The following is a 24,739-nucleotide window of genomic DNA, read 5'->3' on the forward strand; positions in this document are numbered from 1 at the left end:
CACTGACTTCAGTGGCCCAGGACAATTTCCAGGGAAAGCATTTGTGTGACTCTGCTCAGATGCAGATTTCAAGGCCCACAGCACCACCTCCTTTTGCAGCCTGAAGTCCCCTCTCTGCTTCTGTGAGGTGGAATACAGCTTCCCAGGGGAATGGGATTTGTTTAAGGCATTGATTCAATACTGAGCTGGGGAGGCAGCTGATGATGACTCTCACACCCAGGTGTAGGATGAGGAAGGCAAAGAAGTCTTCCTGGGAGATGTGACAAAATGTAGGTACAGCCCTGTGTAAGACATGCTTTCCCTTGTGTCTTGGTGAGATTGTTTCCTGGGTTTGGCCTCATGTCCTTGGTCCTGTGGTCAGCAGTTACCAGGAAAAAGGGTCTTTATATTCCAGCTGCCAGAGAACAGTGAGGAGCTTGTTAATGCACTTTGCTTTGACACTCTCTGGGTCATGTTCTGCTGCTGCAGCTCATAAAACTGACTCTTGTACTACTTAAGCACTCTGAGCTTTGAGTATAGCAGCCATCAGCCTTCTATTGTGCTCTAGGGCTGTGGAGACCCTGCCTTGTTAAAATCTGTCTGAAAGTTGATTGTTTGATTACAAATTGGAAGTGAAGAGGAAGGTGGTTAAAGCATCAGTTTTGCTTAGTCCAAAAGCTTATTAGCTGGCTGTCCACTCTTATCTCTCTGTCCCAAAGGGGAAACCCCAGTTTGAATTGACAAAGTTTAGGATAAGTCATATACACAGAGTGTTCTCAACTTGATTTTTCAGAACAGAAAGCAACTTTTCAGCTCTGTCTAAAACCCCTGGCTCAGTGGAGCAGAAATGAGAGCGTGCAATGATTTTCAGTAGAAAAAGGGGAGCAAACCCAAAAGCTTTCCTGTAGCTCTCAGTGATGCAGACGTCCATTAGCCAAGTGTACTTCTCTGATTAGTGGTGGTCCCAGCCTGAATACAGAACTTCTGCTGACAGGGAAAGGTTATGGGAGAGCATAGGCTGATGTGATTTTTTAATTCTACAAATTCACAGAGTTGGTGCTTTGCTGGTTTGCACACAGACTCGTTATTGTGAGTCCATCAATTTATAGACTCAGCAGGCATGTTAAACACTGCTGCCAGAGAGATGCTTACTGAGGAGGTCCCAGTAGAAAAGGAAGGAAGAAGGGAAAATTATGGAAATAATCTGTAAAAAAGTTGTTTTTTTTTCTGGAAGATTGAGCATATATCAGTCAATACTGTGTGTGTATGAGTGCTGAGCAGTGGTGGGGCTGTGGGGCAGTCCACGTGTGTGTCCTGGGACAGCAGTGCAGGACTGTGTGCTTGTGTGTGCTCAGAGCAATGTGATTGTGTAATCACAGCAGGATTAGGTATTTGGGTGTGCATTCACATATGTACAGCCATCTCAGTTTCCTTTTTCCCAACTCTCTGAAGTACCTTGGCTCTCTGCCTCACAGTTCTAAAGAGTTTTTCTCACCTTTCCACTCAAAGTTCAGAGACGATCACTGCTCTGCCATTGAATTGTTTGGAAGCAGAACTGTCTTCCATTATCTCCAGGCATGTTCTCATGTCTCTGTACATCTCCAGACAAATTCTGGGCACTTAGATCCTATACGAATGCATTCGTTCTCACTCATTTCTTGTGTCGTTCCTGTATCTTCTGGTGGCATTTAAGGCATATTTAAACATTAGAAGGTAGGAGAAAGGGAGATCATGAGACTTGTCTTCTGCTGCTAAACTTCCCAAATACATCCTGGCTTGATGCTGGTTAAGAACAGAATGCCAAATCAAGCAACAGCACAAGTTGGTTTAGGCCAGAACTTCACTGGAGTAAAATCAGCATAGATCTATTGAACAGAAATGAGAGCTGAGGCTGCTTTCAGTCTCTGACATATCCAACTGCACACAGATCAGCATAAAGGTATGGCATTTTATATTACTTCTTTTGAACACAACTTCTTTCTCTCTAGCTCCTGTGTGCTTTAAGGAACTTAAAATATTCTCTAAGTTTTCCTTATTGGAGCAGTGTGAACTGCATGTGGCACAAAGACTTTTTAAGAGCATTAGGAAAAAACAGCCAACTTCCAACAGGCAATGCAGATAATCCTGGCAACCCCCATGATGCTTAACACATTCCTTTTTGGGTCTCTCATTTTAAACTTGCATTCCCCCAGGGATTACTACCTGTCTGTCTAGACCTATATAATCTGTCTACCTGACTCTCAAGGATGTCATTCTAGCAGGCCAAGGTAACTTTGCTTGGGAGAAGGAGGAAGAAATAATCCCTTCACTTCCTTGACTTCCTGAGCAGCAAAGAAAAATAAGTCCCTACAAACTTACATGATCCATAGCATGACAAACTGGCTTTTTCAATGGAATGGTAACAAATAGACTTTGGATGGGTGTTATGAGGTCCAAATCCTTTCTGACTCTGAGGCAGGAACAATTCTTTATAACTCTCTCAGATGTGGCAGTTTCTTCTGAGTCAGTGTGGGCCTGTCAGCAGCAACAAGCCCAGCAATTTTTTTGCTCAGTTGATACTAGTGCCAAATTGATTTTTACTTTTGGTTTCCAATGCAACACTGATCATATAATAAATACTGAGAGAGTTGACAATTGCAGCTGATTGTACTTAGTTGATTGCTGTTCTCTGAGCTGAGTGCTGTGTCCACTGTGTGCAGAGTTTCTCATTTAAAAGGGCAGAACATTGAAATTTGCAGCTGAGGGAGTCTTTGTGCACATGATATGAAGACAATGGCCTGAGATTTGGAGTACCTGTAGGCTGTTTTTGGAATTAGTGGATGCTAAAGGCACTTTCAGAGATGAACATCTATGTGGTAGTTTCACCATTCTGAGAGCTCATACTTTGCATCACTGCTAGTGCTGCGTTTCTGGGATTGGTCTCAGCTTAGCTTGTCTCATTAATAAATGACATGCTGAGGATCCCTGTGTTAAAAAACATAACCTCTCATTTTCCTTTCCTGTGCAGGAAAATCCCTTGGATTAACATCTATGCCCAAGTTCAGCATGACAAGGAGCAGGAAATGATTGGCTCTGTCAGCCAAAGTGAAAATGCCCCTAAAATCACCCTGAGTGAGTTCACAGACCCTGAGGAGCTGATGGACAAAGAGCTGGACACACGAGTGATGGGTGAGAGACAGCCCTCAACTGAGTTTTGTTTCACAGTCTGGGTGAAGATCTTGGTCTTTTGGGTATTAGGAGAGGCAGTGACTGTGACCTCGAGTACGAGTCCTGAGGCACTGAGATAATCTCTCACTGAGCAAATCTCTCTCAGCAGCAGGGTAATGGAGTTTCTCTTACAGCTTTTCAGCTTTTCCCAGGGTAGGAACGTGGCTTCAGCAGTAGGTATAAAGAAGTGGGTAATAGCTGTGGCTCACACCTATTCCCTGTGGAGGAGTGCCAAAATCCCTGCACCCTCAAATGAATCTGCTGAGCCAGGCTTACACTGTTGGTGTGCTATGATTACAAGTAAATATGTCCCTAACAGCTTAATGAGTTTACTGCTGGTCAGCTGAGCTGTATTAATTAAGTTTTCTGCATGTCCCCTGCTTATTGTAAATACATAAAAGAATGTGTAATTTTAAAGCATCTTTTCTGTCTTTACACTTACATTACCACATCCTAAGGAGGACTGAGAAGCAACATAGACCAGACTATTGAAGCCACTGCACTGATTCTCTTCTCTATTTTCTCCTCCACAGGAAGCATCTCAACAATTGCCAACAGTGAAAGCACAAAGGAAATCCCCAACTGCACTAGTGTTTAATACTGAGAATCCACTTGGTCTACAGCATTTCTGACTTTTTATTTGTAATTATTATTGTTATAATTATTATTATGAAAAAAGAAAGAGTTATATGTCATTATTATCATTTGGGAGGGAATGGGGTGGGCTTTTTGTGTTTACCAGGGCTGCATTCATAAATAGCAGAGGTTTTTCATATTTAAAGAATACACATCAGATTAGAAATAAAAAGCAAAGAATGAGTCAAGTGTGCAATGAGATTTGAATGCCAGCTTCCTGTTAAATAATGGGAATTAAGTCTTCAAATCCAACAGATAGGTGTCGTACCTCAGGCAACATGTAAGTAAATTGTCCCTTTTCAGCCCTTTTCAGAATAAGTCATGAATCAGCTGCTTCATCCTGCCAGAGGGTTCAGACTGGGTTGTTGGACCAGGCTCTGCAACATGCCAACATCCCTCGCTTTCCAGTGACATGCATGTCTCAGCTTTTTGCAGGATCTTGTCTCTTTTAATTGCTTTTAATTTCAGTCACCCTCTGGCACTGTTGGCTGCTGAGAAAGGGAAAAAAAAAATATCAGAGCAAACACACATGTCAGTGTTCCTTGGACTACAGACTGGCTGGAGGGGACAGCACCACAAGCAGTGGAGGAGCAAGCCTGAGTTTATGAATGCAGCCCGAACCCTGTGCATGTGAATAGCGAGGATGCCGAAGGCCTACTGTAGATAATTACAGTGTACATAGCTTTTTATTTCTTGGGAAATAATTTAATGTTTAGTAAAAGAAGATATGTTTAAAAGAAAACCTGAACCACACACACACATGCACGCCCACGTGCACACACACACACACACGTACACGCCAGCCAGACAGGGACCCTGGTGAGCACTTGAGTCACACTTGGGTTCCAAGCGTGTTCCAGTTGTCTGTCATATTTCAATCTGACACTGCTCTCTATAAAGAGAGTAGTTTATTTCTCTATGTATAACTGCAAGCCTTTTTTTACATATATATATATATAGTGTCATTTCTTGTGATGGGACAGAAAAAGATATTAGCAGGCCAGACTATGAGCTTGTCATGAATATTTTAATGATGTTTATCTTCTATTCATCTCTGTCACTGTTGCCCACTTCTGAGAATGATCTTAGTGGCATCTGTTAGTGAAAATGAGGAAAAGAATCCTGAAATCATCACCATCTCTGTGTGGGCAAATATCAGAGGCCTTGCTGTACCCAGTACAAGCTGAGCTCAACTCAGTGGGGCAGGTTGCAGTAGCTTTATTCCCAGGGGATGTCATGCTTTTTGCAGTTAAGCTGATGTAGTGAAGTGCTATTTAGGATGTGTAAGAGTAGTAAATTTTGGCTGAGCGTGATGTAAGCTATTAGGGACTACTCTTTGGAGAGGGCAGTGGAGGGTCAGACCTGCATTAATGAGCTATGAAAGGTTCTTTCCTGTGAGTGCTGCAGAATGGCAGCTTCCAGTTCAGAGTGGAGATTTCTGCATGGTAGGTTGGTGTTTTCTGATTAGAACAGGGAGGTTAATGAAGAAAATATATTGAAAAAGCCTGTAGAAACTTTTTACTACACTGAATTGAGGATATCCCTATGAAGAGGTGGAGTTTAGGGGCAAGAGGTTGACTTTGATGAAGCGATGAATTACTTTTTATCCATTTTTCTTGAGTTGATGATGTCAAAAATGAACCTTATTCTGCAGAGTATTGACTTCTAGGACCCAGCAGGAGGGGAAGGAAGATTTGGGGCATGTCTGGGAAGATGTTCTAGTGTTTGTTTGGTAACAGGAGGCAGAAATGAGAGCAGATGACAATGTTTGTTACCATTTCCTAGGGAAATGGGAACAAATGGGATCTGGATACAGGACCTCAATCACCTTTAATATACCTGGTCTCAAATGAGGAGATGGCTGGAATTTAGGTGTTACTTTGCTGTCTTTCTGATTGCAACAGGCCAGTGGGCTACAAACCAGTCTCAGCTACATGTATTCACTCTGTTAGTGGGCTGGAATGTCTTTCAAAGGTTAGAATCCTGATGGCTCTGCAGGTGGAGAGAAAAGCGATTAAACACAGTTTTGCAGAACTGAGGAGGTGTTTCAAGATGAAAAATGTAAACCTAAAAAATAAGGAAGAACTGTTTCTTGAGAAATACTTAAACTAAATATTCTCAGTTCTCCTCTCCAGTCAGGTTTGTGGAATTATTTATTTATTTATTCTGCTGATTTAAAAATATTTCTCTTCTGTTTTCCCCCTCCCTTTTCTGCTCTGGTTTCTAATCCAAGGTGAAGAGCGATGTCTGTGTTATTCCATTTAACCTTGGTTTCCATCCATCACAAGTGCATAAACTGTTGCATTGCTGTGTCTGTTCTGAAACACCACAGTAGTTTACTGTAATGGCCCAGTCTGGTGATAGGACTGTTAGCACAAGGCCATGGCTTCCCATTTAGGTACAGGTGGGAGGGATGTACATAAACAATGGTCCCATGGGCTTTGAGCTAAATTGTGGGCTGATCTCAGTCTTTGCTGATCATTAGGATTTGAGGTACTGCTGTGCTGAGCTGCTGCAGAGGACTGAATGTAAAATACTCAGTATTTTCTGTATTAACTATTTCCTTTGGAAACCATGAGGCAAAGTGAAAATTTTCATTGTTGTTTGGAATTTTATAGGGTTTTCATGGGCTTGACCTCATGTTGTTTTAACATGAAAGGCAGAGGATTAGTTTTTGTAATCTTTTTTCTTAATTTCTTTTCACATTTTTTTACATTTTATTCCTTTACACTTTTAAAAATTTCTGTTAAATGTCTCAAATGGGAGAAAGTAAGAAGGAGAAATTGGGAATAAGCCATTGAATAAAACATAAAAAAAATTTCACTTCTCAAAAGAAATTTAATCTCAGTGAAGGCTGAGAAATTTCTGAATGACACTTTTGGAGAAACACCTGTCTAGGTGTAATTTTCAATCCAAAATGATCTTAAAGTATCCTACAGAGCAAACAAGAAAAATCCATGAAGCCAAAACTGCATGTCAGAAAAACCTGACCGATTCTTACGTTTGCTCAAACTTCTTCCCTAAGCCTTGGTGGATGTTGCTGCCTCTCAGTGTAGTTTGGCTCATGCTGTCAGGACCAGGGTGTGTGCTCCAGGCACATCCCCAGGCTGTGCATGAGACCACATTCACCAGGTCATTCCTGCTTTTCTAGGGCACAGTCACAGCTGATGGAGGCTGAAAAAAGCTTGGGTTCATGACTGAAATCTGCTCCTTTAGAATACAGGAAGGGTTGCTACTTCATTCCTGTCCATCCATGGGACCTCTGTAAGGTTTGGATCGGGCAGCCAGCCCTGTTTGGGCTGCAGTGTTAGCACAGACTGGAGTATTGGCCACTTCTATTTGTCTTGCTGGGAAATAACAACCTGGGGTTGCCATCAGGGCTTTTTCCCCCCTGCAAGTTTTACCCCTGAGGTAAATGGTAATGGAAATCCTTGAAGCTGTAGATTATTATTTACCTGAGTAGGGATGGAAATAGGCAATGGCATCAATAGAACACAAATAGATCCCACACTGTAATTATGTAAAAAGAGGAAATGAAAGAGAGAGAGACAGAGAGCAAGAGACTGGGTCAGTGCCCTCTATCACTGCCAGCCTTTCCCCCATGATGGATTAGCTGTAATTTAGGAATAATGCATGAGATCTGGATGCAGCTTCTGGCTCTGTGCAGCTGACAGTCTGATATAAACCATGAACAGCTCATTTGTTTAGCTTAACTGGTACTCAAGAACCCTACCACTAAACCTGGAAGGATCAGAGGTGAGACCTGAGTGACAGAGGGCTATGGAGTGTTTCAGACACAGTTGCCATCAATGAGAACATGTGTAGGAAGTGTGCATTTTCTTCTGGACTATGGTTTCACAGATGTAGAAAGATGTCCTGATGTCCTGTTCTCCTCCCTTTCCCTTCAATCAGCTCCCACACACATTCCAGGGATAATGAACTGAACCAGAATCCACACATTCTTTCTGATGATGTTGGACAGTGCATTAAACCCAAACCACCACTGTGGTTTCAAAGGATTAAATGAGACAGACAATTGCAATACCTGTACTGAACACAGTAATACAACTGCATGAGTCATATATATACATATATATATACTGTTCTTGGTTTTATTGTTCCATTTGAATATTTCTACTGTAAAAAAAGGCAGTGGTTTTGAAATTGTTGAAAATAAATGTATTTTTGTACATCAGAGTTACCCCTGGCTGCTTTTTCAATCCTTGTCCTTTTTAGATTTCCTTTTGGCAAAGCCTTCTCTTCTGAATTTCCCTTGCCATATCTATCCTCCAACTCTGTTGTTCAGGGTCATGCATGCACATGGAGTGTCAACAGAGAAATATTCTAAGGCAAGATTTTTAAGATAAAAGAGAAAAACAACTACCTCTCCTTTCTTCTTAGTGCTCGTCTCCAAAAATAATTACCTTCTTACCTTTTCATTCTACAGGCAGATTCTCTTTGGAGCCTCAGAGGTGAATAGGAGGGGAGAACACTCTGCTTGTACAAGCACAACCCCATAAATCCTATGCTCTCACCTATCTGATTTTAGCTTTTAAGAGAATGTAAAGTGCCAATGTGGGGGAAAAAAGAAAAGAAAGAAAAAGTTTCTTCACTCCTTGGCAGAAGAGACTGTTGAAAAACAGAAAAGGGAGCATGGAAGTGTGTCTCTGGATATGCATCAGCCATCTCCACCCATGCACATGCATGCATGCACACCTTTCCTTTAGGTCTGAGGTTCATAAACTGCAATTGTTTCTGGTTTTCTTTATGTCAGAAAGCTGAAAAAGTCAGGCCATGAAGGACTAGGTTGGCCATCTCCAAATGTGATGTATGAGGTGCTTTCAGCATTGCAGAAGACCCCTCAGCTTTTGAAATGTTTGTGTCTGCCCCTCTTTTCAGCAATGATAGTGTAACACTTGAGTTCATGGGATCCTGAGCTACAAGTTATGGACAGACAGGCACAAAGGATAAAATTGCCATGGTTTAACAAGCTTCCACTGAAACCCAGTGCTCGACTGTTCAGAAGCCCAGCGAAGTGCAGCTGGGAAGTCAAGTGCAGGCACTTAAACTTCATAGCCTAGAAACATGAGCAGGAGCTCAATCTTTGTCTGAATCCAGCTGTTATTTCTGTGAAGGATGGACCTCTTATTCCCTTTATTAAGAGTAGTGTCAGCATTGTTTACTACATTATGAAATTGTCGTGGTTGTGCCAAATACCCCTGTATCAGGGAATACGGTGCTGCTCAGGAAAACTCACCATAACTACCCCTGGAGTCAACTCATCACTTGTTTCACTCATGGCACCGCACACTGCAACAGGCTGAGGCTTTGCCTTCTGCCTGGGTCTTCCTTTTCCCCTGGCCCTCTCTCCAGTGAAGTACTCTGATTATTGAGGACTATCAAAGCACCACTGCATTACTGACATATTATTGTAATCCATCACTTGAGTGCTGGTCTGCTGTTGTATATCATGGTGCTCCATCAGGGAAATGGCAGGTGACAGCACCCAGAGACAGATCTCTTTTCTAAGCTTTATGGGCTGCTTTTTTCTCCCAAAGACAGCAAATAAAGGCAGGGAAAGCAATACTGGACTGCTGCCATGAAACTTTCAAAACCTTTAAATGTATTTATCTATACATTTTTCCCTTTACCCTGAAACATTAATTAAACAAATCTGCTGATGTTTCCATATGAGACCATAGAGATGAGTTTATTTTGGGTCATGGAGGACAGAACAATTCCTCACTAGGAACTGTTTCATGTATGTCTATGTGTGAGCAGAAAAGAAAGATTTGTCCATGCAAAAAAAAAAAAAAAAAAAAAATTGTCCCTGAATTACAAAAAAAAATTGTTGCTAGTAGGTCAATTGACTGTATTTTAAATGTAGTTGTGCAGGTAGAGGAAGGACAGAAGGCAACTGTGCTGTTGGTGTTGGGATTTTACCCTTGATAAATATAAAAAGATTTGTTTTACCATTGCTTTATGCTGGTTCTACCTTTTCAGGCCCCCTGATATCAGTGAATTTAGTCTTGATTTGCACCAGTCTGAGCTCTCACATTAAGAGGAGTTACATGCATACTTCAAGGACAGAATAAATCCTTTTTAATGCCTAATTGTGAATGTCAAGCAGTTTTCAGACCAAAATTTAGGGGAGATTATAGTACTACTACTAATGAAAAATCACATACAGGGGACATAGTTGGAAGGAAGGAGAAACATGTTTATTAAATTAAACAGAAATATTATGATGACACATGTTTTTAAAAACTTGTGTTGGCTACATGAACCTGGAAAGCAAAAAGGAGAGAAAAACTGGAAGCCAGACATGAAGCAGAGTGAGGAAGAAGAGGTGGACCAGGCTGGCTGGGATCCTGTGGCTGACCAGGAGGCACAGTGAGAGGCACATGGTTGGTTAATCTTTTAATGACTTTAGCACAGGAAGTTTCTAAAGTCTCAGGGTGGATGAACTGAATCAACAGGAGATGTAGCACATTCAGGCTATGTAAGATGGAGTCATCTCTGCTCCCACATCCTGATGCTCAGCCTTGAAATTCAAGTTTTAAGCAAGTGATTCCCTACTCAAGTCCCAGTGTTGAGCACTGAGGGTCCTGATAGAGCAGTGTTGGGTGGGTGAAGGTTCAGGCAGGATTTGTTGGCCAATTTCCAAGCTCAACCCAGGGTTACATGTGATTCTATTCAAAGGGTTGAGTGGTTGCCATGAAAAAGAAGCAGCTCCTGAGGCAGGTAAGGAAAATGGACCTGAAGCTGGAAAAGGGAAGGAAGATGGGATGAAAAAACACTGTGAAATATTTGTCAGTTCATGGGACACAATTCTATTTCATGGATATTAATTTGTCTGTATGCTGGGTGAAGCAGTGAGTTAAAATCCTTGTCTGGGAGGGGAGACAAGGATGAGCCTCACAGGGAGCTGTGTGAATGGGCCATCAAGAACTAGGGCAATTGTCTGGACTAGGACAAGGGGTGTAGCTACCTGTCCTTGTCTTTTTGAAATGAGCATTTCATGAAAAGAACCTTGGAGAAACCAGGGAGAGTAAAGAAGATTTAATGGGATGGTGAAAATAAATGTGAGATAATCTGACAACCAAGATAAATCAAAGTCAGCCTGGGCAGCATCTGCTGCTGCCACATCTGGTGACACTTGGGTGCCCTTATGTCCCAACAAGTACACACCCCTCATTTTAGAGTGGTTCTGGGACTCACGGGTCCCCGAGGATGCAGAAAGACTGAGACCCAAAACGTGCCACACACAAAGGTTTCCCTCAGGAGCCCTCCACAGCATGCATGTGCTGAAGGGTCTGAAGCTTACTGCAGGCAAGTTTGAAAGTCTAAATCCATCTGTGGCTCTGGACCTTGCTGCCTAATAATATCACCTACACTTGGAATAATCTGAAATACTGTTAGAAATACCTGTGAGACTATGGTTTTAATTTTTTTTTAACCTTGAAATGTTCCTGTCAGTTCCAGTCTACAGGCTGTTAGAGATCTGAACTGAACTGTAAGACGCTGAGGGATTTTCCTCTTCTTTTTTTTTTTTATGTAAAACCTCCCTTCCATTTTTAGGTTATGCAGAAAAGTCTCAGCATAAGCTTCAATCCCACTTTCACCCACTGCACTTTGAGACTATGAATAATTTACAATATGGATAATATTTACCTTGTGAACAATTTGTTCATTTCTAAAAGGAAAAGTCACAGAAAGGGCAAGCACATGCAATCCTGTGGCTTTGGTGCAGGAGAGCCTGGAGATGCTGTTGGCATCAGTGAGCACTTTTCCTCTGGATCTGTCATTAACTCCTGCAGACCTTGGGGCACACCCTCACTCTGCACAAACAACCATGCCACAGCCCCTATAATTTACCAGCAGAGGAGGGGATTTACAAACAGCTGCAAATTACTTATCAATTCAAAATACTTTCATCAGCCTTGAAACATAAACTGATCCTGAGTAGTAGGAGGGAATTGATCTAACTTATTTATCTGCTCCATTAATGAATTTTTGACAGATCTATTTTGAGAACAAGATGTGAAGACAATGCAAAGTCTAAGCAAATTAGGGCAGACTATGCCAGGCTGAGAACCAAATTCCTGCACATCTGTCTGGTGGAAATTTCTGGGCTTAGGAACTCCTAAGTCAGTCCAGAGCTGCTCCATGGGGATGGAGAGCAAGAGGGAACTGAGGAAAAGGTTCAGTTCCTTACTTAGGTGGCTATTTGGACTTAAACCACTAACCTAAGGTCATGCATTTGTTTCTGATTTGGGCTAAAGTGGATTCAGTTAAGCTCCATCATGTCTGAATCTTATTTTCTGTTTGTAGCTGCTGCACAGCAACAATTTTCAAGCTGGACTGGACCTTCCCTACAGACTATATGGCTTTCATTAGGAGCTCTGGCTGTAAGAGAGCCTAAAAGGGACACCTGGACTCGGTGTAAAAGGCTTCAAAGGGATGCTGAGGGTTCACTCTGAGCCCAGAAGGGGGCTAGGGTTTTGGTTTGTTGATTTTCTTTGATGGTAAACCCCTGCCTCTAGTTTTTAAATCATAATTAATATCTCATCAGGAACATTGGCTTCAGAAGTTATTACTATGTTTCAACAGATGTTCAACCAGTCAGATTATTTAATTAGCTTCATGCTCTTTAACCTCATAAATCTGTGAAAGCTGTGACAAGGAAAAGGAAAATGAATTCACAAAAATAAATCAATACCCTAGACCTTAATATAGCCTGAAAAATTTTAATCCAAGCATTACTGAAAAGTTTGGGGGGCAAACTGGTTGCTTGTCTTTGGGCTATAAATCACACATAAACAGTTTTAGAGGAAAATGCCCTGGATTCTCAGCACAGCATTCTTGGGAAGAGGGAAAGCTTGGAAAAGCCTTTGTGTGTAGGGAACTGCTTTGGCATTGCAGAGACCTGCACGCGGTCCCTACCTCTAACACTGACTTAAAATGTGACTTTCAGAAACTCTGTTTGGTTTTTCCTGTCATCCTCAAACAGTGGAAATGTTGTCTCAAGCACAGTCCAACCTTAAGGATATTTCTCAGAATTTCTCCAGAGAAGATATCCATCATGTAAGACCCCGTTTGGAAGAAAAACCTTCTCTGCTTCCCGTTCAGCAGGATGCCTTAGGAGACTGGCTCCCTGATTTCCTCACCTCTGTTACTTCCTTAGCCTGGGCAACAGCAGTATCACTCCTTCTGTTATACAAAAAGCCTTCTTGTGTTTGAAGTGTGTGGATTGATAGACAGCCTAGGAGCCTGCCAACATATCTGCAGAGCCCCAGGGCCACCCCAGCCAGTGAAGATTGAAGGCTAAGTGACAATTTGGTTGCTTCACTCCCCAAATCTGTAGTACTTGAGGCTTTGCAGACAATAAGGTTAGTGCTCAATGTGTGTGAACCTGACTTTGAAAATAATCCTCCTCTGTTCAGTTTCAGGCCATTCAGTGAGCAAATCTTTCTATTGCATATCAAGAACCAGCCATTGCCACGATCCTGGAGCAGCAAGTAGACTGGTGCCTCTGCATCTGCTGTGCTCATACATTGTGTGATTACACAAGTCAGTGAATCAAAGCATACAGTGACCCACTTCTCCTCAACGTGCTTGGAAGTGAAGGGTTTTATTCCCATGTGTGGTATTTTAAAATGTGTTTCCCTCATCTTCGTTTCAGAAAAATACTTTGTTAACAGATTTTTACCCCTCCAGAGACCAACTTCAAACAAGACATCATTTACAGAGGAAAAACCCCATTCAGTAAGGGGTTTTTTGTACCTTTGTTGGCTCCAGCAAACTATTTCTTTCCTTAATTTTTCCTTCCAGCAATTTTATATAACATGTTTCACAATATGCCTGACTTCCATAAATCAGAGGGGATGGAAATTTGCTCATGGTAGGAGTGGATTTGCTCCAGAAACTTCTGAATGTCAGTTTTGACTTTTCTCTGAGCTCTGTGGAGTGGAATTGAGGTCAAGCATGGACAATATAGTCATTTCCTTGAGGCCTGCAATTAAATGGTACTTTTGCTGCATGAACCTGGTAACACTTTCTGCACAGTGTGCAGCAGTCATTGCTCTGGACTGTGTTTTCCTGGCTGCAGCACTGCACTGGGTCTGCTCCTCCTGCTGTAGTAGGAGCTGACATCACCAATTGCATTTGTCTGGTTTCTATAGTCAGATACTTTCCCATGGCTGTGTTATGGTTTGGTTTTCTGGTTAGCTGCTTGCTTTCACCTCCTGCACCACCACCTACTTCTCTGCCTTTCTTACTTGCTTATAATCCTGCTCAGAAATTTCCACCTATGCAGCCAGGTTAGTGGGGAGGTGAAATTCACCCTTGTTAATCCAGAGGTGTGGAAAAGGAAAAATCTGGGTGTTGAGGGTAACCATCTTTAGCATCTTTACTTCACCACCACAAGATTTAAGTTCAAAACGGTTCAGGCAATGTGACCTCCATCCTTGTGAGGGTTAAAAACCATCATGTGCTGTGTCCACCTGCAGGTCAAGGACACCCTTCTGCTGAAAGCATCTTAGGCCAGGCTTTGATGTCCCCTGTGAAGAAATGGGCAGGACTCTGAGCTAGTGCTCAGTTTGTTTCCCTCTTCCCATCCTGTAGGATAACAAACAAATTATGTTTGCATTTGTTGCCTTTGTTGCCTCTCTGTAGAAACGATGCTACCTTTATATATGTTGGTCTCATCACTTTTAGCCATGACAGAAGAATGAAATTGCAAGGGAAGAAAATGCTTGAAACAGTTACATTTTTTTGTTTGATGAAAAATACCTCCCTGCTAAAGGCAGACATTTTTCTCTGATAAATCCCACATTTTGTGCAGAGCATGAACAGGTAGGGCTGAGGTTTTCATGGTAACCCATCTTTAGTACTATTACTGCCAGTACCCAAACAATCTTCTGTTTTCTAGCAGTTAAAAAGAAACCATAAAAATATCTTTCAGTACAATCAGGAGGGCTTCTTTTAGAAGCTCTTCTTTTAGAACTCAAATGCCTTTAAAAACATAGAGTTTTTCTCTTCCCCTTTCATTTCTTCAGGTTTTTTTGTTGTTTTTTTTTTTAATGAAGAATACAACAGGGATTAAAATGAAAAAGTATCTGGAATCATTTTGACTGAGAGGAAAGAAATATTTGTACATTATTCATTGTACTCTCAGTTATTCATCAAAAGTTTCATTCTTCAGCTAAAGTCTTTTCCTTATCTTAAAGCCACTGACATGAATATATATCACCAAGTTAAAAAGATTGAATTACATTTCTCCTGCTGCTGCTGAGATTCATGGAAGCTCAAAGCCCAGCCTAGTCCCTAGGTGTACTGAGCCACTGCATTTTATGATTTTCGGAGAAGAACGCTAACAGGGTTTGTCTCTTCATTGTGATACAGAGATGATTGAAAATGTGCTGCTGTATTGCTTGATAAAAGACCGTTGCCAAAAAGGAGAGCAGCTTTGTCATTTGAGAACATTACCCATGGGGTTTAAGAGACCTACTTGACAGCAAAAGCTCTAGCAGATTTTTTTTTTTAAAGCAATATGTTCTCCATTGCCATTGTCAACAGCTTGAACAAGAGATAAGGAGCTGAGATGTGATCCATAAAATCTTCCCTGAGTATTGTGTTGCCCCATAAGTACCAGGGCAACAAGTGGCATTTTCTTGCTCTGGTTCTTAGTGCTTGTTCAGAGAGGGAATCACTCCTGGTTTGTGCTGGTTCTGACTCCAGCTCCCAGTTCCTGATGTCTGTTCTGTGGGTGCCCAGCTTTGAAACGAGCTGGGCAGAGCATGGTGCTGCAGGCTCAGTGCAGGGGGACTGACTGCCCACCCTGGCTCACTGCTTTTCAGAGCTGCAGGGGAGACCTTTGCTGCCCCAGTAACACATGAAATGCAAAGAAAGATGTTTTAAAGTGAATTTGGTGTGTTTAATGTGCACAGGTGAGACATGTCCTTTGCAAGATGTACTGTGATGTCTTGAGGCAAAGATGTAGGGAGGCTCCACTGCCCAGCCATCTGTGTGATGGAAAACAGAACCATTTTTAGGTCCTGCACAGGGGCACAGGGTCAGCAATGAGACCAGAGTGCCAGTGCCAGGCAGGCTGAGGTGGCAGTATGCAAAATGTGGCACAGCCTTGCTCTGAGCAGTCTCAGCTCTCACCCCTTTCTGCAGGGGAGGAAGGGCAGTTCCTGGTGATCCTGTGCCAGGGCACAAACCTGGTGGCATCAACTTCAAACTCACTGAGATGGGACAGTGAGAAGGGCTTGCATGTGTCCTGGCTTTCCTACAGTGGCTCTTGATGATGTGGGTCTTGGCTCATTTTACATTTGACACACAGGAGCTTAATTTTTTCTCAGTCTTTTTGAAATGCATTAAAAGAGCCAGTTCACACCAAGGGGCCTCAAATTCATGACAGGAGAGAAGTGCTGAGGCCCTCTGTCATACCTGTGTCACAGGTGCTGATGTGGGTGCAAGCTGCTAGTGTCCCAGGCTGCAAAATGCTGCTGGGACCTTCAGCAGGAGGGAACTCAGCGGACAGAAATCCCCTTGCTCCTTGTGGCCCGTGAGGTGTGAGTTCAGTTTCATGACAGACACTAACTCTTAGACAGAGACAACATTTTCACCAAGTTTGTTGTGCATTTGTGAATGCAAGGCTACCAAATAGTGGGTAGGATGACAGCAGCACCAACATAATGCAAAAATATCATCTAAGGATGTCAGATGCTGTTGCAGAGCTGTTTGCTTTGCTAGCACTTCAGACACAGGGTGTTCCATTGCAGAGCTGGTTCTGGTCACAGCCACACAGAGCCCTCCAGGCCTCCTCAGCCGTGTGCTCCCATCATGATCCACAAGTGCATTTCCCTGCCTGTGCTGGTGTTTAGGTGTGGATGTTAGCTGTGGAGCAGGGAGCACAGTGCCTGTGGAATAGCAGGCCACATAACTTCCTCAGGCACCGTGCTCCCTGCTCCACACTTAACATCCATATTTAGGCACCCACCAATCCTTGTTTTGCTCCATAACAAGGAGTGTTTGATGATCTGCACTGAGACATGTGTCATTTTGCAGCAACCTGCCTATGACCACTGCAGCTTGAGAAGGGCTGAGTTCTAATTTGCCAAGGACATGTGGAGATAACTTGAACTGAGGGGAGCTTGGGAGAGGGAAACTACACCTAAAATCCTCACCAAAGTTCAGGAAAACTGGATGAAATAATGATAAAATGGCCAGGGAAATAAAAATTGTGACTTGGTTATTGTCATTTCAGATTAAATGGAACCAGTTTAGTATGGTGATGGAGAGAAATGTATTTTTAGAAAACATAAAGGGCCTTTACACATCTCCTCCTTGTTCTTGACAATTCAGCAAAGGGTGTTTATCTGGTTGCCTCACTCCAATCATAATACTAGCAAACCCTTTCCCTCTTGCTGCTGTAAAGTTCAGAAAAGCAGACGGGGGTTTAAACTCGATTTACCTGTTTGAAGAAACAGATTGTGAGAGGCCAAATGAGATATCACATTTCTGTGATTTGAATATCCTTCCTTCTCCCTAAATTATGAAGCGATGCTGGGCAAAAAGCGGCTGAGGCAGTGTGGTTTGGTCTCGTGCTGGCTGAGCAGCAGGGCTGCACCAGGCTGATGACCAATTAGTGAAGGCAAATAGCACAGGGGCAAACTCTTCAGAGCCAGGCTGCAGCTCCAGACGAAATTAAGGGGTTTTCAGCCTGTGCCCAGAATTAAATGAGGCTTAAGTTAATCCAGATGTCCTAGCTTTGCCCTCAGCATCAGTATCCAGGTACACTATGCTTGTGCTAGGAGGTGTTTTTAACAACAGGACAGAGACTGTGAGGAATTTGGGGAGGGGTCTGTTTGTTTTGAACTCTTAAGCCTAGTTTCCAAAACCTGTGCAAAAGCCTAAGGAGGTTTTAAAGCACAAATAAGAAAATACTGAAAAATCCCACCTGTGCCATATCTACTACCAGAAAATGTGCCAGTAGTAGCAGGTTCCTGAGGTAATAAAGAGGGAGGTCACAGCCCATCAGCTCTGAAGCTGCTGGACTGGGAGGAGGATGTAAATCAGTGCAGTGCTGTGATGCCAGTCACTCACACCAACTTACAGGGAGTTATACCAGCACTGGGCTATACCAGCCCTGGCTCTGAGCCCTTGCAGTGCTGGGTGTACTTGGCCAAAACGGGGAATGATCTCTTCAGCAGCTGCCCTTATTTCACAAGTTAACTTTATTATCTGTTTCCCCCTTCTGAACTCTGGACCTCCCTCATTCCACATGAGCTGAGCTTTTTGAGGATGACTGTTTAATGGGAACATCTGGTATGGAAATGAAAGTCTTAGTACTTCTTTTGCCTTCAGTAAATGCTCATTGCATACTTTAAATGTTGATCTTTAGCTTTCCTTCCCCCAAAAACAACAAAAAAATATGAATCATTACTTGACAGAACAGCCTGTGCTCTTTAGTAACCCAGCACATGCAGGTGTAAACTGTGAGCCCTGAATTATAAGCTTTGCCCATAATTAAAAATTTTCTGCTGTAAACTCTTGGTTTCTGATAAAAATGTAGCAATCCTTCCTATTATTCAATTATTGCTAATTAGATATTACCTGTGCACAATATTCCTTGTCATTCAATAACCACAATCTGGAATATTTCTCTTTTGGGAGGAAAAATATCTTACAAAAAGGGCCCCACAAAAAATTCTGAGCTCTTTTACATGGGTGCTGATTAGAATGTGGAAAATGTAAAAATGAAAGATAAGTAGGTATAAAAAAGGTAAGATTTGTATCCATATTTTTACTTTTCCTTCTCTTCCCTCTTCCTCTTTGCAATGGAGGTGCTACACAAAGATAACTGCTGCATGGGCTTTTACAATAACTGTCTTGGCAAACATCTGGTGGTGTTGGTGAATTCATAGGCTCCATAAAGTTTTGTTCATGCACTCTGATGGCTTTTGGGCTCAGCCAGCTTTAATTTAACTCCCTGCCAACTGAAAATGATTTACCACTATCCAATAGGAATTGTAAAGGCCATACAGAAAAAGTGGATGTGACAAGTTTTAGGGCAAGATGCTGCATATTGACACAGTTGCTCTGATATCACTGAAGCATGATGAATCCCAGCAGATTTGTTCTGGTTTGTGCCATCCCTGGCCCTGACATAAACAGTGTTGGCATGAAAAAGGTTGAGTCTCACCTACCCTGTGGACTCAGGAACATCTTAACTGGGGAGCTGGTATCCATGATTTCTTTAGGACAGGCTTGTGAACTCTACAGAGGAGAGCAATTTTGCAAATCCCATGGCATGCAAAGTGGGTAATACCCATCCCTGCTTTGAGTGCAAGAATCTGCTGTGAATCAGCCTGGTATGGCAGTGGCACTGATTGTACAAATGAAATGATGGGCATGATTTACCTAAATGCATTGGGGCCTCCAGAAAAGACAAAAGAGAAATGTATTGTTGGGATTGAATCACTAATTATTTTGGCTAAGAGAGAGCAGGGCAGACTTTCTATAGCTCCCTGAAAGGTGGCTGTAGTCAGGTGGGGGTTGGTCTCTTTCTCCAGGCAGCAACTGACAGAACAAGAGGACACAGCCTTAAGCTTACCAAGGGAAATATAGGTTGGATATTAGGAAAAAGTTTCTATGGAAAGAGTGATAAATTACTGGAATGGTCTGCCCAGGGAGGTGGTGGAGTCACCATGCCTGGATATGTTAAAAAAAAAGATTGGATGTGGCACTTGGTGCCATGGTTTAGTTGAGGTGTTAGGGCATGGGTTGGACTCAAACATCTTAGAAGTCTCCTCCAGCCTGGTGATTCTGTGATTCTGTGTGACTTATGGCATGAAGCAGCAGCTTGGTCTGAGAATCATGAAATAGAAGCCATTCACCATTCTTCTGGAATGATTCAGTGTCAGACAGAAAATGATGCCAAAGTTTAGAAAATGCCATCCTGACCTCTCTGTGTCAGGTAGAATTACCCTTTCCTGCTAGTTTGGGTCAAACTAACAAGTGAAATGATTTAGAATGGCATGACTCATCAGCCTGTGCCTCCTCCACCTGCCCAGCCAGCTGTCTGGGGAGCCCTGGCTGAATCAGGAGCTCTGCAGTTGCTCCAGTTCACTCCCAGTCAAGCCAAGCAAGGTGTACACACCACCTGAAACTGCCAGCACATGCTGTTTGAACGACAGGCAGAAAAGGAATCTCCAAACCAGAAACCAGAGCCTCATTTCCAATAACTGGCATGTTAGGGCACAGGAGTGCTCGTGAGGAACCCCTTCCCTTCGCTGCCCTGCAGCTGGCAGTAAGCAGCATCTTGTCTGTTCTTGCCTTTTTCCCCACTCTGCACTGCCAAAAACGTAATATTTTGAATAAAGATGAAAATGTATTGCTTTTAAAATTTAGTTGTAATTCCCTGCAGGGGAGCTCTGAGACTCCTACAAGAGACCTCTTGGTTTTTTGGCCTCCAGTTGTCTGAGATATTCAGAAAATCTGTACCACATCAGCTGGGACTTTCAAATCATCTCGTGTAGCACAAGGCACAGTCTACACAGACTGGTTGAAATATATTCACTTGGTAAATGAGAGCTTAGCTACCTTGAAAATCAACCCATATCCTCTATAATTTGGAGACAATGTGTCTCACTCCATTTCTGCCTGACCATGTCCTCTTGCTGCAACAAGACACTGTTCTCTGTGTAGGCAGCTTGGTCCCACTCCTCTTCCCCTCTACTGCTTCTCTTTCAAAAATGCAAATATCAGGAGCCTGCTGTTTCCTAGACATTTTGCTACCAGCCTTGTGACACTGGCAATTTGGATCATTTTGCTCTAAGCATATTTCATTGTGCAATTATAGTATCAGGACTGTGTCAGGTGAGCTATACAAATGATACTTTGAATAACTCTTTGGGGGTTTTGCCTGTGTGTGGTGTTGTTTTGGTTTGTTTTTATTGAGCTTCAGTCTCAGAAATAACAGACTGCTCATTTATTCTCTGGGCTTTAACAACCACCATGGTAACTATCAGAAACCACAGTTACACAGTGTTACAAACCTTCATTTATTATTTCAACATTGCCTTCTGAGTTTTATCATGGAAATGGGCTAAGTGACTTAAATGCAGGTAAAAGATGGCCAAAGAGGATTAAAGCCAAGACCATCACTCTCTGTCATGGTCAGGAACTTACCTTTCAGAATCTATCTTTGATTTATTAACACCTGTATTGGAAGTAACAGGACTTAATGACAGAGTGGCTGAGTTGCTGAAGGTTTCAGTCAGAAAGAGTTTATCTTGTTTCCCCCTTCCCATCCTGTAGGAAAATAGACAAATTATGTTCACATTTGTTACCTTTGTTGCCTCTCTGTAGAAATGATTTTGTACATACCTTTGAATATGTAGGTGGATTAGGAGGGGCCTCCTGACCATAAAGACTAGAATCAGCACTCCCTCAGTCTATCCAAACTCGGATTATTCTGCTAAATTATGTTTAGTCAAGAACTTGAAGCAAAGAAATACAGTCTATTTTTAGAAGAAATTTCTCTGATGAAAAGTGAAAAATGCCCTGTTGGATATTTTCCTTCTTGGTCTCTTCTTTCACTTTCTCCATTGCTCTGGGCAAACCTTTGTTTATCTTTATAGAAATTAACTTTTAAATGAAAAAAAAAAAAAAATCAACCCCCTAAAAACATACCCAAACCCTAACTTAATGATTTATTTCCCCAAGTGACTTGTATACTTTATCTGTGGAGCAACTCACTACACACAGGCTTCTATTTTCTTGTTTCCCTTTAGGGGGTATTAACTATGTAAACAACTTCAAAACAAAAAGGCAGGATTGTTTCATTAGGGAAAACCATCCCTGCTTCCAAAGGCCTCATGGGAAGCAGGAGAAGTTCATTAAAGCCAGGGTGATGTAAAGGCTTTGTGCACATGCAGAAATGGAACCACCATGAAACATTAATGACCTCCATGCATTAGCAAATCTTAAGCTAGAGTAGAATTATGCTGCCTCTGGGGACCTGAGTGCACCTCCTTGGATTTTGTTTTTTAATGCCAGGGAAAATCTAGCCTTCAAATTTTAATTTCAAGAGCAAAACACTTTGATGGTGTGAACTGAAGAAGGCAATCAGGCTGGCCCTGGGCCACTGACATGATGAAAATGAGCGACCTAATTGTCAGCTGCTGCCCTTGCTCCAGTCAGTGGTATTGCCTAGACAGAGCTAGTTCATCCATATTGCCAAATAAAGGCTCACTTGAGTTCTTTTCCTTTTGGTTCTCCATGAGCAGTCCACTGCTGAATCACTTTTCTTGCTTTGATAAGTGACCTCATGCCAGCCATTTATAAAGCACTGAAAAGACATTTGGCAGTGTTACGTCAACAGTAGGCAACTGTTCCAGGCTGTATTAATCCCAGTGGAAATTACTGTATAGGTCTCTCCTGTGAGTTATGATCTCTATTAAAGCTGGGTGACATTTCTCCAAGGAATACTTTGTTCAGCAGTGGCAGAAAAAAGCATAATTTCAGATGCATTGAAACCCTGCAAAACAATTTATGCTGAAATCTACAAACATTATCAAAATGAAGAAAAATATATACCTCTCTCCCCAAGAAATTTAGTTTAGAAATTATAGATCAAGTTTGTTTGAAAGTTGGTATTGAAATAGGAGAACAAGTCTTTGATGAGAAGTGGTGTCTTCCAAATTTTTGAGTTATTTTGTCTTCCCTTCCTCTTTTAGCACAGGGTGGAGGGAGCAGGTCTCACCTGGATGACAAAGCTTTCTAGACTGGAGGATGTGGAGAATCTGGGGAGTGTGCCTGTGGTGTGGATTGTTTGGGAAGAAGGCATACAGTACAGTCCAGTGCTTCTCATCCTGGGCAGTGTGTGTGTCCTTGAAAGGCAGGAAAGGTCATCCTGAGTCAAAATGAGGGACCAGCCAGCCCGGGCAGTGACTGTATGCAAAGAGCTATGGACAGGAAGGAGCAAGGCAAGTCTGTGAGATACTTCTCTCCTTGTGCTCTGCCTGCCTCCAGCTATGACGAGGCTTGGGACTTTCTGAGTCTGACGGGGTTTGTGTAACTTGTAACCCTGAAAGGATCTTTTCCAAGCACCTCAGTAGTTTCCACTGGAGCTGTCTGAGCCCACAGCATCCTTCAATAAAGGATACTTCTCCCTGTGGTGGTTTGCTCAGAGAACCACCAGTCTTGAGGAGAAGGAGGCTAACCTCTTTCCTCATTGTTTTTGTTTGCTCTTTTTAGACACACAGCTGTCTTTTGACCCAAATGACAATGACATTTCTACGGCACAACAATTGTGCACTGCCTATGGTGCATGAAGAGTGTTGGCATTGCCTGAGCTAAAGAACTAATGTTTCAGTGCTATGTCTGATGTTATTTTCCTGATGCCAACTGAGCTGCTGCTCTTTATTTCAGCCCTAAAGTTAGCCAGGAACACCAGATCCCACCACCAGCAAGATCCACAAAGCACCCATGGCATGAAGTGCCCACTGTGCCGTGATGCCTGAATGGCACTGGTTGGTAAGGTCAGGGTGCAGATGAAAAAGCAGCAGTGCCCACTCACCTTTGCAAGGTGTCAGTAACAGGCAAGGACTCCTGAAAACTCCTTAAAACCTCAGAGCTGAGCAACCCTAGCAAGCAGCTGTGTGTTTGGGGAGGGAATCCAAGGGAGTATCTTCACACTGGCAATCATTCTGAGCTCTAATTAGATTTCAATTCTTTGTCCAGACCCAATATTAAGAATTCTCCCTCTTAAAAAAAAAACAACATGGCATGGGTTAAATTCAAGCTAATCCCACAGAAAGTGCATTTTTAAATTTTCAGGTTTTTTTTTTTTCATTAAAAGAATGAGATGTTAAGTGTACCTTTATATTTGTAGACACATGATGTGGTGCATTTCCTGTTTGTCTGAAGGATAAGTTCTTGTATGAAGCAAGGCTTTTATTCGGGTTTTAAACTTTAATGTTGGTTAAAAAGTAATAATGCATCTATGAAGCATGGTTATGGAGGTAAATATTTAAAGGAATTGCATAAATCTGCCTTGTATCAAGGGCAAGGGTTTGGGAAGGATGCTTCCAAATTAGGAAAGGGAACATTTTTATCTTTCATGTAGTGGTTCAAGTATCAGTCCATCCTCCTCTGCCTTTCCCCAGTCAGTGGAAGACCTGATTGTCTCTGCCAACAGCACAGGGTCATTTTCTTTGTGATCTGTGCATGCCTGGAGCATTGATTTTTCCATGGCAGAAAGCAGAGCAAGCTCTCTCTTCAGTGGAGAACTCAGAAAGACAATGTGTAAAAGAGAATAATTGTTTTTAAAAAATAAGCTTTTCACTGTTCTTGATTCTTACTGAGACAAACAGTTCTGGAACCATCCTCAGTCTGAGCCTGCCAGCATGTGTGCTATCAGGCTCTGGGTAATAGCCTAGTTGGAAGTTGGCTGTGGGGTTATTTCTGGAGGGTGAATACCACATGCAGCTTGTGACATTATTAGTTATTTGCTCCCTAAGAGCAGCAGGGGCACATTGATCCTTGGGTGTCCTGGGGATGCAAACACATGTTGTCCTTCAGCTCTCTCAAGCCCTGACTCCGTCAGCTGGTGTAGACAGAGCTGCAGCTACACATCCACAGCAAGTCCATTTTACAAAATTTCCCCAGGAAGAGAGACATATCTTTAACTGGATGTGATAATTTTCTCAAGTTTCAAAACTGGTGGCTTGACAGCATCTTTTTTTAAATTCTAACCAAGGAAATGAAGATATAAGTTTTATTTATATTTTTATTAATAATGACAGTCAAGTCTTTTACTGCTAAACTGGAAAGTACCAGAGGGGGAGCTGGGAGGTTTCTCAGTAGCTGGGAGTCTGCAGCAGTTCCCTGGGCCAGTGTG

At 42.4% G+C, this 24,739-nt stretch overlaps 1 protein-coding gene and 1 long non-coding RNA gene across 2 annotated transcripts in view; one reads left to right on the forward strand and one right to left on the reverse strand.

Annotated features, from left to right (window-relative positions):
• SORCS3 (sortilin related VPS10 domain containing receptor 3) overlaps positions 1-8,019 on the forward strand; it is a 273,617-nt gene extending 265,598 nt beyond the window's left edge. Inside the window, exons 27-28 of the mRNA XM_033515725.1 lie at positions 2,987-3,147; positions 3,720-8,019. Of these exons, the coding sequence (XP_033371616.1) occupies positions 2,987-3,147; positions 3,720-3,784 (226 nt within the window). The 3' untranslated portion in view covers positions 3,785-8,019. The remainder of the gene's footprint in view (positions 1-2,986; positions 3,148-3,719) is intronic.
• A 12,864-nt stretch (positions 8,020-20,883) lies between these two features.
• Positions 20,884-23,766, reverse strand: LOC107207003. The gene is made up of 3 exons (XR_001522583.1): positions 23,718-23,766; positions 23,417-23,603; positions 20,884-21,147 (listed from the first exon to the last, which is right to left on the reverse strand). It is a non-coding gene; the product is annotated as an uncharacterized LOC107207003 (long non-coding RNA).
• Positions 23,767-24,739: the final 973 nt, after the last annotated feature.

The sequence above is a fragment of the Parus major genome, chromosome 6, assembly GCF_001522545.3.
Source record: "Parus major isolate Abel chromosome 6, Parus_major1.1, whole genome shotgun sequence".
Taxonomy (NCBI): Eukaryota; Metazoa; Chordata; class Aves; order Passeriformes; family Paridae; genus Parus; species Parus major.